This window comes from Hyperolius riggenbachi, chromosome 1, assembly GCF_040937935.1.
Source record: "Hyperolius riggenbachi isolate aHypRig1 chromosome 1, aHypRig1.pri, whole genome shotgun sequence".
Lineage (NCBI taxonomy): Eukaryota > Metazoa > Chordata > Amphibia > Anura > Hyperoliidae > Hyperolius > Hyperolius riggenbachi.
The window spans coordinates 12,278,207-12,295,434 of record NC_090646.1 but is presented as its reverse complement, the minus strand read 5'-3'; the positions used below and the strand labels follow the sequence as shown (position 1 = coordinate 12,295,434).

Below are 17,228 nucleotides of genomic sequence, written 5' to 3'. Positions count from 1 at the left end.
TCAGTGGTGTGCCATAGGGATCTGTGTTCAATGGTGTGCCATAGGGATCTGTGTTCAGTGGTGTGCCACAGGGATCGGTGTTCAGGGATCTGTGTTCAGTGGTGTGCCACAGGGATCTGTGTTCAGTGGTGTGCCATAGGGATCTGTGTTCAGTGGTGTGCCATAGGGATCTGTGTTCAGTGGTGTGCCATAGGGATCTGTGTTCAGTGGTGTGCCACAGGGATCTGTGTTCAGTGGTGTGCCACAGGGATCTGTGTTCAGTGGTGTGCCACAGGGATCTGTGTTCAATGGTGTGCCACAGGGATCTGTGTTCAGTGGTGTGCCACAGGGATCTGTGTTCAGCGGTGTGCCACAGGGATCTGTGTTCAGGGATCTGTGTTCAGCGGTGTGCCACAGGGATCTGTGTTCAGCGGTGTGCCATAGGGATCTGTGTTCAGTGGTGTGCCATAGGAATCTGTGTTCAGTGGTGTGCCACAGGGATCTGTGTTCAGCGGTGTGCCACAGGGATCTGTGTTCAGCGGTGTGCCACAGGGATCTGTGTTCAGTGGTGTGCCACAGGGATCTGTGTTCAGCGGTGTGCCACAGGGATCTGTGTTCAATGATGTGCCACAGGGATCTGTGTTCAATGATGTGCCATAGGGATCTGTGTTCAATGGTGTGCCATAGGGATCTGTGTTCAGTGGTGTGCCACAGGGATCTGTGTTCAGGGATCTGTGTTCAGTGGTGTGCCACAGGGATCTGTGTTCAGTGGTGTGCCATAGGGATCTGTGTTCAGTGGTGTGCCATAGGGATTTGTGTTCAGTGGTGTGCCATAGGGATCTGTGTTCAGTGGTGTGCCACAGGGATCTGTGTTCAGTGGTGTGCCATAGGGATCTGTGTTCAGCGGTGTGCCACAGGGATCTGTGTTCAGTGGTGTGCCACAGGGATCTGTGTTCAGCGGTGTGCCACAGGGATCTGTGTTCAGCGGTGTGCCACAGGGATCTGTGTTCAGCGGTGTGCCACAGGGATCTGTATTCAGCGGTGTGCCACAGGGATCTGTGTTCAATGGTGTGCCATAGGGATCTGTGTTCAGCGGTGTGCCACAGGGATCTGTGTTCAGTGGTGTGCCACAGGGATCTGTGTTCAGCGGTGTGCCACAGGGATCTGTGTTCAATGATGTGCCACAGGGATCTGTGTTAAATGATGTGCCATAGGGATCTGTGTTCAATGGTGTGCCATAGGGATCTGTGTTCAGTGGTGTGCCATAGGGATCTGTGTTCAATGGTGTGCCATAGGGATCTGTGTTCAGCGGTGTGCCACAGGGATCTGTGTTCAGTGGTGTGCCACAGGGATCACTGTTCAGTGGTGTGCCACAGGGATCTGTGTTCAATGATGTGCCACAGGGATCTGTGTTCAGTGGTGTGCCACAGGGATCAGTGTTCAGTGGTGTGCCACAGGGATCTGTGTTCCCTGGTGTGCCACAGGGATCAGTGTTCAGTGGTGTGCCACAGGGATCAGTGTTCAGTGGTGTGCCACAGGGATCTGTGTTCAGCGGTGTGCCACAGGGATCTGTGTTCAGCGGTGTGCCACAGGGATCTGTGTTCAGCGGTGTGCCACAGGGATCTGTGTTCAGTGGTGTGCCACAGGGATCTGTGTTCAGTGGTGTGCCATAGGGATTTGTGTTCCCTGGTGTGCCACAGGGATCAGTGTTCAGTGGTGTGCCACAGGGATCTGTGTTCAGTGGTGTGCCACAGGGATCTGTGTTCAGTGGTGTGCCACAGGGATCTGTGTTTAGTGGTGTGCCACAGGGATCTGTGTTCCCTGGTGTGCCACAGGGATCAGTGTTCAGTGGTGTGCCACAGGGATCTGTGTTCCCCGGTGTGCCACAGGGATCAGTGTTCAGTGGTGTGCCACAGGGATCTGTGTTCAGTGGTGTGCCACAGGGATCTGTGTTCAGCGGTGTGCCACAGGGATCTGTGTTCAGCGGTGTGCCACAGGGATCTGTGTTCAGTGGTGTGCCACAGGGATCTGTGTTCCCTGGTGTGCCACAGGGATCAGTGTTCAGTGGTGTGCCACAGGGATCTGTGTTCCCTGGTGTGCCACAGGGATCAGTGTTCAGTGGTGTGCCACAGGGACCTGTGTTTAGTGGTGTGCCACAGGGATCTGTGTTCAGTGGTGTGCCACAGGGATCTGTGTTCAGTGGTGTGCCACAGGGATCAGTGTTTAGTGGTGTGCCACAGGGATCTGTGTTCAGTGGTGTGCCACAGGGATCTGTGTTCAGTGGTTTGCCACAGGGATCAGTGTTTAGTGGTGTGCCACAGGGGTCTGTGTTCAGTGGTGTGCCACAGGGATCTGTGTTCAGTGGTGTGCCACAGGGATCCGTGTTCAGTGGTGTGCCACAGGGATCTGTGTTTAGCGGTGTGCCACAGGGATCCGTGTTCAGTGGTGTGCCACAGGGATCTGTGTTTAGCGGTGTGCTACAGGGATCTGTGTTCAGTGGTTTGCCACAGGGATCAGTGTTTAGTGGTGTGCCACAGGGGTCTGTGTTCAGTGGTGTGCCACAGGGATCTGTGTTCAGTGGTGTGCCACAGGGATCCGTGTTCAGTGGTGTGCCACAGGGATCTGTGTTTAGCGGTGTGCCACAGGGATCCGTGTTCAGTGGTGTGCCACAGGGATCTGTGTTTAGCGGTGTGCTACAGGGATCTGTGTTTAGTGGTGTGCCACAGGGATCTGTGTTCAGTGGTTTGCCACAGGGATCAGTGTTTAGTGGTGTGCCACAGGGATCTGTGTTCAGTGGTGTGCCACAGGAATCTGTGTTCAGCGGTGTGCCATAGGGATTTGTGTTCAGCGGTGTGCCACAGGGATCTGTGTTCGGTGGTGTGCCACAGGGATCTGTGTTCAGTGGTGTACCACAGGGATCTGTGTTCAGCGGTGTACCACAGGGATCTGCGTTTAGTGGTGTGCCACAGGGTTCCGTGTAAGGGCCAGGTCTGTTTAATCTGTTTCTTAATGACATAATTTAAAGGCCAAAAAAGCAATGCTGTTATAGTTCTCAGACAGAAGAATTGATAAAGAAACTAGCATTATGCTCTAGTGAACCATTTTACACACAGAATTGCATTTTATGCCCACTAACGCATTTCCCGATGTAAAATAGCACTCAGGCATTCATTCACATGTGTGACCAGCGAAGGCTGCTTTTGTATGTGACATCGGCAGAGGGTGCAGCAGAGCCCAGGACAATGTCTGAAATACGCATGCTCACCATAGACTTATAGATGATAGCTAAGTAATGGCGTTCTTACTGCAGTGACTTCAGAAATGGATTAGGATGTAATGGGGCCCCAGGCAAGGTGGTACATTTGGGGCCCGCTTGTGGTCCTTTCCGTAAGCTGAAGTGGAGAGAGGTCAGAGAAGGTGGCAGGTGGACCCTTTGAAAGCCCCAAGCACCTGCCTAGGTTGCCCGGTGGATAATCCTGCTCTGAGTGATATAGTCCTGTATTATGACATCAGCAGTGTACGTAGCTGCTGCTGCCCCCTGCATCCGGCTATGACATCAGAGCGTGAGCTGCGTTGGTGGGATTGCTTCTCCCGGTGATGTCATCTGTCAGCGCCAATCTTATTACATTGTCTCTGCAGGATGAGAATATCTCCTCCGTCACAGATAATGAAATGCGTGGCCTCTGAGTCGCCTACGCGGTCAGCGATCTCTGTCCTGCGTTATACGGCTGACCGCTAATATCCAGCAACAGAGAAAACATTGTCACGTCCAACCACTGATCCCCAACACTGGAGGAGGCAGAAGAACGGAACACGAAAAATCCCAGATTCAATTAACTTCTCTCCGGAGTTCCCTCACAAGAGATCTTTTCACACTTTACCAGCAAGACCTCTTCACAGCCCTCAGCAAGCAAAAACAGCACCAGAATAAGTCGTGCTAAAGTTATTTAAAGAGGTGTAAAAATAATACAAACCACACATCAGCACAGGCAGCAGAAAGGAATAACAGATCAGCAGGAAGAAAACAATCTAAGCTTTTAGATCTTTTTTTCCTGCTGATCTGTTATTCCGTTTTTGTGCCATCTAATCCAGGTTGGGTTGAATTGAGAATAGGGTTAAGGTGGCCACACAACATACAATTTTTTTTTTGTTGATTCGATTCGAGCATTTCAATCCAATTTTCTGATTGATCAAAAGTTTCAATCAGAATCTTCAAGGTACGACACACAATTTCGGGATAAAAGATTGTAAACTCCCAAAAATCGGTTGTTAGAAAAATCGAGAGAAAAAAGTGTAAGCACGTACTGTACAATTGCTGCGTTTTTACTTCCATTATCAAGCAACGTGCATTATATATACAGTATACACAAAGTTTGGTATGTACTGAATAGTTATATACAATCTTTTTCTGGTTGAATACAATTTCAAAATACATCACACACCATACAACTCTTGATAAAATTTGTCTGAATTTACAATCTCAAAAAAAAAAAAATTCTAAAAAACAAAACAAGAAATTCGATCAGATTTCTCAATCGCAAACAAAAAAGTTTCTGATTTTTCAGGATAACCAATCGTATTAATCAAATTGGTGTCAAATTGGATCTTTTAATTGCATGGTGTGTGGCCACCTTTAGGCATAAAGTGTTAGGTTTACGGATAGTAAACCATTGGTATACATTACGGTTATTCTGCTATCGTATTGCCCAACAGCAGACCATCGGTCATGTTACCAATATTCTACCAGCGTCTTTCCCCAGCGCCCAATTTCCTGGCGCCCAGTTTCCCGCAGCCCAGGCTCCCCTGCGGCTGTGGCTGTGATGTCTGCCGGGGATGCCCGAGGTCACCATGCTAAGCAACATAACAGCAGCAGAAAAAGAGCTGGATGACATAGATTTATGGCGGCATAAATACAACTCATCAGGGTCAGAAAGTCAAACCAGCCTGTAATAAACTTCAGGCAGGGCTACAATTCCTGAGCATGGGAACATCTGTGGGTAACACACTGTACTGCAGGAGTGGGTGGCCCGCTGTGAGTCATGGAGAAAATCCACAGACATAACAGCTGAAGTGGTGCAGGCAATACCTGGAATGAGTAACTGCACAAGATTCCCTACAAGCTTTCAAACCTTCTCCTTCAGGAGGGATGCAGGACTGGACCAGAACTATAAGCTGAAATTAGCTGGGAATGCTATTTAATTCATTGCTTCTGCACAGGGCTTTGGCAATGGTTTATCTGAACTTCCGTGTGTTCAGTCTGTTACTTGTTTGGCAATACTGGAGTGAAATTAATGCTAAACACTATTAATGGGTAGAGATGTCGCGAACAGGCAAATCTGGTGAACCGCCATAGACTTCAATGGGCAGGTGAATTTTAACCTACAAAGACTGTTTCTGGTCACAAAAGTGATGGAAAAGTTGTTTCAAGAGGTCTAACACCTGGAGGGGGCATGCCGGAGAGGGATCCATGCCAAAAGTCCCACCAAAAATTACAGAGTTGATGTAAAGTCAGGTTTTAGGGCCTTTTTCCACTACCCTGCGATTTGCGAATTGATTTTGATCGCAAAACGCAAGATACATTAACCCATTCGCGTTCTGTCGTTTTCACTTGAGCAATGTTCACCTTCCATTCATTAGCCTATAACTTTATCACTACTTATCACAATGCACTGATCTATATCTTGTTTTTTCCGCCACCAATTAGGCTTTCTTTGGGGGGTACATTTTTCTAAGAGCCACTTTACTGTAAATGCATTTTAACAGGAAGAATAAAGAAAAAACGGAAAAAAATCATTATTTCTCAGTTTTCAGCCATTATAGTTTTAAAATAATACATGCCTCCATAATTAAAACTCATGTATTGTATTTGCCCATATGTCCCGGTTATTACACCGTTAAAATTATGTCCCTATCACAATGTATGGCGACAATATTTTATTTGGAAATAAAGGTGCATTTTTTCCGTTTTGCATCTATCACTATTTACAAGTTTAAAATTAAAAAAAATATAGAAATATTTCATCTTTACATTGATATTTAAAAAGTTTAGACCCTTAGGTAAATATTTACATGTTTTTTATTATTGTAATGGTTTTTTTTTTATATTAAACAATTTATTTGGGTATTTTTGGGAGGGTGGGATGTAAACCATAGTTTTTTAATGTTAATGTGTGTTGATTTAAATTTTTTTTACTTTTTGTTGTAGTTTTATTTTTTGGCCACAAGATGGCGGCCATGAGTTTGTTTACATGACGTCACTCTAAGCGTAACACATGCTTAGAGTGACACATCGGGAAGGGAACAGCCAGAAAAAGCGAAGCATCCGAGAGAAGCTGTCGCTTTTTCAGCGGGGGAGAGGAATCAGTGATCGGGCACCATAGCTCGATTCACTGATTGCCTGGCTAACGAATCGCGGGCCGGGAGCGCACGTGCACGCGCGATCGGCCGCGGTAGCGCGCATGGTTCCTGGACGTAGTTTCTATGTCCAGGAACCAAAATAGGTTAAAATAATGGAAACGGCAGCAGCAATTTCCATTAGTGCGATCCGATTGCGATGTGATTTTTAAAACACACAAAAGAGAGATATCGCCACACTTCTGCTGTACCGCTCAATGGGCTGCAGTAATTTACCGAACTTCAAAGGCAGCTGTGAACATCTTTATGAATTAGCACACAAAGGTCTAAAATACCGAATGCAGTATTTTCCCTCCCAGATTTTTTTTACCGCAAAGCCTTTTATGAATTGAGGCCATTGTATCTTAATGGAGACTCAGGGTGATGCGTTTTTACATGGGTTTCTTTTTTAATGTTACTGTATTTTATTCCAATGAGTAGTTAAATTTTTACAGAATGCAAACGCAAAACGCACAAAAAAAAGCATGAAAAATACATTAAAAACGCAAAATGTAATCCTAAACGCAAACAAAAACGACTCCATGGAATAAAACTGCATGGTTTTCTGTCTTGCCTGGTGCTCTCCCAGCCGGTCACTGCAGGTGTGCGCGAGGCAGGGAGTGCACCGGTCAGAAACGCTTGCGTTGCAGAAAGTGTGCGCATTGTTGCAGCTAATGCAAGTCTCTGGGCCGCATGGAAAAATGCATATATGTGCGTTTTACAATGTGCGTTTTTGAAAACACAAAACTTGCTACATAATTTTCAAAAACGCAGGAAAAACGCACATAATGCATCTCGATGGAGACGCTGGAGAATGTGTTTATAATGTATTTTTTTTTAAATATTCCACTGTATTTTACTATGATAATTATTGAAATAATAAAAAACGCAAGCTTGAAACGCACGAAAAACACATAAAACGCGCACACGAAATGCAAACACACACAAAAAACTGAAAGTACATGGTTTTCTGCACTGCCTAGTGTGTTCCTGCCCTGAATGTTGCATATGATCAGAGATCTGCGTGTTCAGTAAAGCCCCTCCATGGCTCGTGTAGTATGTACATGCACACGCGTGACACGGCACTTACATGCAGCAGTGTGCAGTGCGTGTTACTCTGCAGAGCATGGCTCCTGTATGTAGATTACACGCTACAGGAAAGCTCCGCCTCCAGCTGCTCTACTTTGAAAATAAACCTAGCCATTAACCCTCGCCCTGCTGCCTCCTGACGTGACTTTATATGGGGACACAGCTTATCAGTCAGTGCTGAGGCTACCTAGCCACACTGTGATTGGAGGATCTGGGCGAGGATGCAGATGCAGTTTAAGTGCAGTCCACAGTGGCGTAGCTAAGGAGCTGTGGGCCCCGGTGCAAGTTTTACATGGGCCCCCCCCCAAGCACTCTTTACAAAACAATTGATATGGCGCACCAAAACCTGGCAAGGACAACCTCAGTGTCAGAGTTGCAAGAAGGGGATGAGGAACAGTGTGTTAAAGGGAATGTCCAAGCAAAATAAAAAAAATGAGTTTCACTTACCTGGGGCTTCTACCAGCCCCATGCAGCCATCCTGTGCCCTCGTAGTCACTCACTGCTGCTCCAGTCCCCCGCCACCAGCTAGTTCTGCTTCTACCAGCCACATGCAGCCACCCTGTGCCCTCGCAGCCACTCACTAATCCTCTGGTCCCACGCCACCAGCTAGTTCTGCTTCTACCAGCCCCCTGCAGCCATCCTGTGCCCTCGTAGTCACTCACTGCTGCTCCAGTCCCCCGCCACCAGCTAGTTCTGCTTCTACCAGTCCCCTGCAGCCATCCTGTGCCCTCGTAGTCACTCACTGCTGCTCCAGTCCCCCGCCACCAGCTAGTTCTGCTTCTACCAGCCCCCTGCAGCCATCCTGTGCCCTCGTAGTCACTCACTGCTGCTCCAGTCCCCCGCCACCAGCTAGTTCTGCTTCTACCAGTCCCCTGCAGCCATCCTGTGCCCTCGTAGTCACTCACTGCTGCTCCAGTCCCCCGCCACCAGCTAGTTCTGCTTCTACCAGCCCCATGCAGCCATCCTGTGTCCTCGCAGTCACTCACTGCTGCTCCAGTCCCCCGCTGGCAGCTTGCCGACCTCGGAGGTCGGCGGGACGCATTGCGTACATTTTTACGCATTCCTGCTAGTGCAGGAACATTAACACATACATTTTTACGCATTAGTGGTTTAATACGTAAAAATTTACGCATTGAACCAGTAACGCGTCAAAATGTATGTGTTAATGTTCCTGCACTAGCGGGAATGCGTAAAATTGTACGCAATGCGGCCCCCCGACCTCCGAAGTCGGCAAGCTGCCAGCGGGGGACTGGAGCAGCAGCAGTGAGTGACTACGAGGGCACAGGATGGCTGCATGGGGCTGGTAGAAGCAGAACTAGCTGGTGGCGGGGGACTGGAGCAGCAGTGAGTGACTACGAGGGCACAGGATGGCTGCATGGGGCTGGTAGAAGCAGAACTAGCTGGTGGAGGGGGACTGGAGCAGCAGTGAGTGACTACGAGGGCACAGGATGGCTGCATGGGGCTGGTAGAAGCAGAACTAGCTGGCAGTGGGGGACTGGAGCAGCAGTGAGTGACTACGAGGGCACAGGATGGCTGCATGGGGCTGATGGAAGCCCCAGGTAAGTGAAACTCATTTTTTTATTTTGCTTGAACCTTCCCTTTAAGGATTACTACTATTCAAAGCATCTATAGAAGTGATTATTACCAGCACAGGACCAATAGAGAGCTAACACTGTGATAGAGGGTGGACCCTTCGGGGCCCCTCTGGCCCAAGGGCCCCGATGCGGTCGCTACCTCTGCACCCCCTATTGCTACGCCCCTGAGTGCAGACTCTCATCTTTAAAGAGACACTGAAGCGAAAACAAAATGATGATATAATGATTTGGATGTGTAGTACAGCTAAGAAATAAAACTTTAAAAGCAGAGACATAAGTCTAAAGAGATGGACTAGTCCAAAACCTGTCACTTCTGTCAGATTTCTGCTACCTACTGTTAGTGACAGCAACGTAAGGGAAAAGTAATTTATGGCTCATTTTACTCAGGAAAAAATTCCTTATTTGTCTATGTTTGCACATATTTTAAATTTTACAATTTTTCGCCATAGTGCCCCTTTAAGGATGGCTTCTTTCACCTGCGTGGAGAGCTCCTCTGACCACAGGTTGTCTGTTCACAGCAAAATCTTTCACATACAAGCACCACATCTCAACTCCACCCGTTTTATCTGCTTAAAGGACATCCTAGGTGACATGATGAGATAGACATGTGTATGTACAGTGCCCAGCACACAAATAACTAGGCTGTGTTCCTTTTTTACTTTCCCTGCCTGAAAAAGTTAAATATCAGGTATGCAAGCGACAGTTTCTGTCCGGGTCAGATTGGGTCAGACTATAGCATAACCCTCACTGATAAGGAATTACAGCCATAAAACACTTTCCTGTCAGTAAATGGCTTCTGAGAGCAGAAAATATTTGCGCTTTGGCATACTTCAAGGAATGTGTCATTGAGCAAAGACAATGAACAGTAAAAACTTAAAAACTAAATTTAAATCTATATATATATAATAAAGTGCCTCAACCTTCAAGCAAGAAGAAGAAGTAGCGCCCTGCCCCCAGGGCTGGTCCAAGCAAGAAGAAGGGGCTGGTCCAAGCAAGAAGAAGAAGTAGTGTCATATCAAACCAAGGGCAAAGAGGGATAATTTGCATATTCAGTAGCAGTGCATTGTGGGTAACCACAAATGTTCACTTAGGGCTGGTGCACACCGAGCGGCTTTTTGGGCGTTTTCAGATCCGCTTGCGGCTGCGGATCTGCTTGGTCAATGTATCTCAATGGGGTGGTGCACACCAGAGCGGGAGGTGTTTTGCTGAAACGCATACTCCCGAGGTGAGGCATTTTTTGGATTGCGGATGCGTTTCTGCCTCAATGTTAAGTATAGGAAAAACGCAAACCGCTCTGAAAAACGGCACTTCAGAGCGGTTTTGCAGGCGTTTTTGTTACAGAAGCTGTTCAGTAACAGCTTTACTGTAACAATATATGAAATCTACTATACTGAAAACCGCAGCAGCAATCCGCAAAACGCTAGCAAAACGCCTCATAAAAATAAAAAAAAGCGTTTAAAAATCTGCTAGCGTTTTGCGGATCTGCTATCGGGTTTTGGTGTGCACCAGCCCTTATAGCTGAATTATTGCAGATTTGCTTCTGTTTTAGGAAGGCACATTACACCAAGCTTTGGTTTTTTTAGTAGAAGGTCTTTTTGGTTCCTTTTATCCCCCTATACATTCCGAGAGGTTTGGGTCACCCTGAGCTGCTTGGTTACTCTGTTGTACTGGTCCAAGCCCTATCTCATACAGCCATATCAATCTCTGTTATGTACTGATGAGGACCAAATGTCTGAAACAGGCTGTCACATGTGGGTTTGATATGGCTGTGTAAAACTTAAAGCTATAGGCTTGCTATACACCAGCAGCTCTGGTTGCTTGTATAAAATAAAACCTCAGATGTCCTTTAATTGATAATGACATATCGACAGACTTGCCCACATCTGCCCATGAAATTTTCATGCAATCGTTTTGTTCACCCCACTGCAGTGAAGCAGAGAGTCTGCACTTCAACTGCATCTGTGTTGTTTCATTTCAAATTCATTGTGGTAATGTACAAAGCCAGAATGAGAAAATATGTCTCTGCCCTAATATTAGTGGATGTAACTGTATATACAGAATATATATATATTTCTTGCCTAGGACCCAGCCAGGTCACAATCGTCACAGAGTTTGAATGTACTCCATGTGTCTGTGTGGGTTTCCTCCGGGTACTCCGGTTCCCTCCAACATCCGAAAAACACACAGATAAGTTAATTGGCTTCCCCCTAAATTGGCCCTAGACTATGATACATGCACCACACGATACATACATAGACATATGACTAGGGTAGGGATGATATGATGTAAGCCCCTCTGAGAGACAGTTACAGAGAAACCGTAACAAAGGACTGAACTTCATCCCAATCAGTAGCTGATACCCCCTTTTCTATGAAAAATCTATTGCTTTTCACAAACAGACCATCAGGGGGCGCTGTATGGCTGATATTGTGGTGAGACCCCTCCCACAGGAAACTGTGAGGACCATGGTTCTGACATCACACTGTGGAAGCCTTGTTGCATTGTGGGAAATAACAGCGGTTTACAGCTGTTTATAACTGCCCAAAAAAAATCAAGCAGCATCTCCTTCCTCTGACATCACCTGCCAGCAGTAAAGATGTCACCAGACGGAAAGATTTTACAATGGGCAAACACTGACTAACTCATGTATACATAATTATTGTTAAAATGAAACACTTTATTATATTTATTACATTATTTTCACTGGAGTTCCTCTTTAAGTGACAAGACAATACACTCTGTACAGCAGTGCAGATGTCAGCGCCATATAAATAATAATAATAATAATCCATTTCTCTCCCCCTCACCTCAGTGTTATCCATCTCCTCTCCTCACGGTGTGTATCTGTACCTCACTATGGGCTGCTGCACACCAAGACCGCGATTCAAAATAACGTGATAACTGCTATCACAACAGTTGTCACGCGATCTGCTGCATGCGGTGGTTTGCACGCATAAAGGATTACTCCGCATGATAAACGAATGTATTGTGCACAATCACACGCGTGTTTGCGTGCAAATGTTAGTTTATCACGCGGAGTAATCCTGCGTGCAAACGGCGTTACTGCTGTGATAGCAGTTACCACACTTCTGTGAATCGAGCGCCAAGAGCAGTTCTGAGCTTTCTTTTAAAAATGCTTGTGCTCTGAAAAGCGCTTGGCTAATGTATTTGAATGGGATGGATCCAGAGCAATATGATTTTCTCCCAAACACAAACACGGGTCCTGCAGCGTTTTTGCTGATTTCTGAGGCGATTCAGCCTCAATGTTAAGTATAGAAAAGTGGAAAATCGCTCAGAAAAGCGCTAGATCAGAGCGGCTTTCCAAGCGTTTTTGTTACAGAAACTGTTCAGTTAGAGCTCTACTGTAACAAAATATAAAAACCGCTACAACAAAACGCTCCAAAAATCGCCAGGCATGTGTAGAAAATCGCTCTGCACATGCCTAGAATCGCTCCGAAAATTACTTCAAAAAGCGCTGAGGGTTTGCGATTTCACTAGCGCTTTTTGGTGTGCACGGGGCCTATGTCTGCCTCTTCCAACTCATATCCATACATTTCCTCAGCGGAGAGGGATCTATAGATCTGTCGTTTTGCCACATCGGTCGGCAATCTATAAATATACGTCCACTTTACGTGATCTGGCAGATCTATCTGTTGGACGGACAAAGTTTGCAATGCACACCAGAGTCACATCACAGTGAGGGCGATTCAAGAGTTAAGGCGGGTACACACATCCAATTTTGATTGGACAATAACTGGACAGTTTTATCATCTACAGGTAGTAGGAGGGCCGGCATATTTTGAATACTGTAAACAGATTACAGTGGTAAAATTGTCCAATTAAAACTGGATGTGTGTAGGTACCCTTAGGCTACTTGCACACTAAGACGTTGCGTTAGGTGCCACGTTAAGGTCGCATAACGTGCACCTAACGCAACGCCTGGTGCTCTCTGATGTGGACGTCAGAGTGAGCCGCGTTGTGCAGCTCACTATGGCGTCCGTGATGCCGTGATGCGTACTCTTGGACGCATGCGGCATCAAGTGGTCCCGCCGGCCAATCGCCGCACAGAGCGGCTGCACCAGGAAGTAAACACTGTACGTCACAACGTGCAGTGAATATTAATTAGCCATGTGCCCGGCCGCTCTCCGCTCCTCCTCCACAGACAGTCTAACGCATCTTAAGCTTCTGTAACGCCGTAGCATGCTGCACCTCCTGGAGAACGTGCAGCGTTACATGTAACGCAACGTGGGCAGTGTGAACAGCCCACTTGTGTTGCATTGCTGTGCGTTGGGGGAGCGTTACAGGCTGCACTAACGTGTGCCTGTAACGTCCCTGTGTGTAAGCAGCCTTAAAGTAAACCTGTATTGGAAAAAGAAAGCCCCTATGGGGTATATACCTCGGGAGGGGGGAGCCTCTGGATCCAATTCAGGCTTCCCCTGTCCTCTCCGACACGAAATGAATACAAAAAAATTGCACACAAAAAACTGCATGCAACAGGTCCATGAGTCTCTTTGATATAACGGTTTGCCTAGTTCAGCTAAATTATTGCATATTTGCAGTTTTTTTGGTCTGCTATTTTCTGCGTGCAGTTTGTTGAAGATCTGAGCATCCAGTCTGCGCATGCGGATGCCTGGACTCGCTCGCGCGCAGTACGCAAGCGCTCATCTTCAGAACTCAGCGCCACAGAACATGCTGCCGCTTTATAAACCATAATAATAATCACTGCTCCAGTATGCGAGTTCTGAAGGCTGCCTCAGGAGTACTGGAGGGAAGCAGGCAATTTGGGCGCCAGCCACTAGTGGACTAAATGGGCGCCGCCATTCATTCCAATACAAAGTAGCGGCAAGTGGAAATGTGGGCACCCAATAATGTATACATGGTTTTCTCTGCAAGCGAACAATAAAAATATGACTTATCTGACTTCCTGCATTTTACCTGTGCAAGCATATTATGTTTATCTTCTGTAATGTACAACAGTTTTGTAATATTCTTCAAATATTAGGTATCGATTTTGCCATATCCTAAAAAACTATCTTGTTTTATATAGAATTACATCCTTCAGTCTAGTTTTATCAACTCATATAAACTTTGTGTTGTTGTTTTTAGTTCATAGTGGGAGGGTTTTAAGGTTAGGTGTGGGGAAGGGGTTAAGGTTAGGTGTGGGGGAGGGGTTAAGGTTAGGTGTGGGGGAGGGGTTAAGGTTAGGTGTGGGGGAGGGTTTTAAGGTTAGGTGTGGGGGAGGGGTTAAGGTTAGGTGTGGGGGAGGGGTTAAGGTTAGGTGTGGGGGAGGGGTTAAGGTTAGGTGTGGGGGAGGGTTTTAAGGTTAGGTGTGGGGGAGGGGTTAAGGTTAGGTGTGGGGGAGGGGTTAAGGTTAGGCAGCTGTGGGGTTTTGCCAGGTAGGATGGTTAGGGTTAGGCGGTAGTTAGGGTCTTTGTGTGTGTGTGTGTGTGGGGGGGGGGCTCGGGGCTGTTAGGGTAAGGCCTTAGGGGGGAGGATTCTGTGTGAGAATAGGTTTAGGTATAGTAAAATAAAGGTATTTAAAGGATGACCAAGCTGAGAAAAGTACAGAGGCTGTCATATTTATTTCCTGTTAAACAATACCAGTTGCCTGGCAGCTCTGCTGGTCTATTTGGCTGCAGTGGTGTCTGAACACCCGAAACAGGCATGCAGCTAATCTTGTCAGATCTGACACTAATGTCAGAAACACCTGATCTGCTGCATGCTTGTTCAGGGTCTGTGGCTAAATGTATTAGAGGCAGAGGATTAGCAGGACAGCCCGGCAACTGGTATTGTTTAAAAGAAAATAAACATGGCAGCCTCCATATACCTCTCACTTCAGTTGTCCTTTAAGCAACCTTTATTGAGGTATGATATGACCCAGGGAAGGATAGTGATCCCTTTTTGAATAGTAAATACATTGACAAATTCAACAAAGTATTTTCTGAAGCTAAAAAAATATCCTCCATAATTAAGGTGAGTTGTGAATGAAATGAAGATTATATGGCGATTATAAACAGGAGAAAACATCTTATATCACTTCTTATATCACCTAAAGGCACAACTGCTCATTCACAAAACGTAGAGAACATCAGCGACTTCTGAAACCTGCACTGGCCGTTATTTAGAAATGTCTGCTATGAAGTGATAGAAGATTACAGCCCTTGCCTGGCTCATATCAGGAAATAGCGAGGGCTGTAGAAACATCAATGTACTTCAGTCAATGACAATCTATGCTTAATCATTCTGAGAGAGCTGGTAACACAGTAGGCAGTGCGGGAAAGTAACGTTTTGCTGCATATGCGTTTGTGCGTTTTTAGTGTGTTTTCCGTGCGTTTCCTGTTTGCATTTTTTCTAGCAACTGCAGGTTTTTCTGCGTTTTAATGTGTTTGCGGTTCGCATATATGAATCGCATATGCCATATGTATGCATTTTGCATGCGTTTTTTTATGCGTTTTATGCAGATCGCTAGAAAGTCAACAGGAAGCAGAAATACACCCTAAAACTTTTTTTTTTAAAGCATAAAAAACACACTAAAACGCAACACCTCTGCTTCAGCGTTGACTTTCATTATGTGCGTTTTAGATGCGTTTTGGAAAAATATGCAGCAAGACCGGCGTTTTAAAAAAAAACACGTATTGCAGAACGCAAACACATGCATTTTTTCATGCAGCCCATTGACTTGCATTATACGCGGTAATGCTAGCGGTTTACGCACTGTTAGCATTTCTGCCTAGTGTGTTCCTACCCTTAAAGTGAAGACGGCAGACACCCCAGAATCTGCGCACGACAGACAGTCACACAACCGATAAATCACTAACACTTCAGTTATCACCACTATGCTCTGATGTGACCCTGTCGAGCTGTGCATACGTAATATTACTTTACAAATCACAGTCAATAATTACTTTATTACTTCAAGGTGCCCAGCGGTTATGATAAAATATTTATCTCAGATACGATCATTCAAGGCTCGCTCACACTAGAGGTGTTTTTGGAATTTTTCAGCGCAGGTGATTTGTACAAATCGCCCTAAAAGCGCTTACACTATGCTTTCCAATGAGATGGTTGTCACTGGGGCGTTCTGTTTGCTTGCCGCTGACTAAAGCGCTGCCTGTATCATTTTCAGGGCGATTTGCCCTGAATGGAAGGTATAGGGAAATTGCAAAGTGCTTGAAAAAGAGCTTTGTATAGCGATTTCCTGAGTGCTTTCATGTATAAATACATTGTGTTTATTCACTTTCGGGGACAAATTAATCACTTCCTGATTGACGTCAGGAAGTGATTTAAATAATCGCTCTGCCAAAGCGCTTACAAAAAAATGCTTAGCAAAAACGCCCAGTGCACAGAAATTGCCCGGAAATCGCAAAAAAAGCGTCAAAAAACGGCCAAAGCAAACGCGATCGGAGCGCAATGATTTGCGGGATCATAAGTAATCAGAGGGTAATTATCGATTGTTCCCATAAACAGGTCGATAAGGGAACTTTCTCTCTTCAGATATAGAATCGAACATTCCAATCATCGAGGTTCTGAATTCCAATCGACCATTGAATCATTTCATGTTGATTTTCGCCACATACTGCGCAGTTTTCTGTACAATTCGATTGTGAAATCTGATTGCATCTGAGGAAAATATTGTACCGTTTATGGGAAGCTTCAAACTCCCACCCTGTTACGTTTCAGATGAAAAGTGTTATAAAGTCAAACAAAAAGTTCCTCGTATCTCCACAACCTCTGCAGCAAGTTGTGTCCCCTCATCAGAGCAGCCATGAGACGGGGGGCTCGGGGGGACTCCACACACCATACAACCGACATCGAGATCCTCCAACATTCCAACAAGAACCACCAGCATTCCCCGACAGCAGAGACCCTCCAGGGCTGCAGAGATTTACTGGCTCTCCTTCCACCACTGATAACCTAAAACAACCCCACCCTGTATAATTGGGGTCCCCCCACTCACCCAGAGACGACCGTGCGGCAGACAGGGGGGCCACCGACAGGAAAATCCATAACCAAATCCACCGAACTCCCAGCTGCGGGCAAAACTCCACACTTCTCCCCATCCCAGGACTTCTCTTTAGTCATCACTGCCCTTCCTCCCCCTCTCTCTATATATATATCCAGCTGTGCAGCCTCCAACCCCTCCCCTCCCCTCCTCTACTGCTGTGTACAGCC

The 17,228-nt window shown here is 46.2% G+C and overlaps 1 protein-coding gene across 2 annotated transcripts in view; it reads right to left on the bottom strand.

Annotated features, from left to right (window-relative positions):
* LOC137562347 (disintegrin and metalloproteinase domain-containing protein 33-like) overlaps positions 1–17,126 on the bottom strand; it is a 164,564-nt gene extending 147,438 nt beyond the window's left edge. For both annotated transcript variants that reach the window (XR_011030119.1, XM_068273686.1), the window contains exon 1: positions 17,014–17,126. Coding sequence is in view for 1 of the 2 variants with exons in the window: in XM_068273686.1 (XP_068129787.1) it covers positions 17,014–17,116 (103 nt within the window). In the remaining variant the exon portion in view is untranslated. The remainder of the gene's footprint in view (positions 1–17,013) is intronic.
* Between the last annotated feature and the right edge of the window lie 102 nt (positions 17,127–17,228).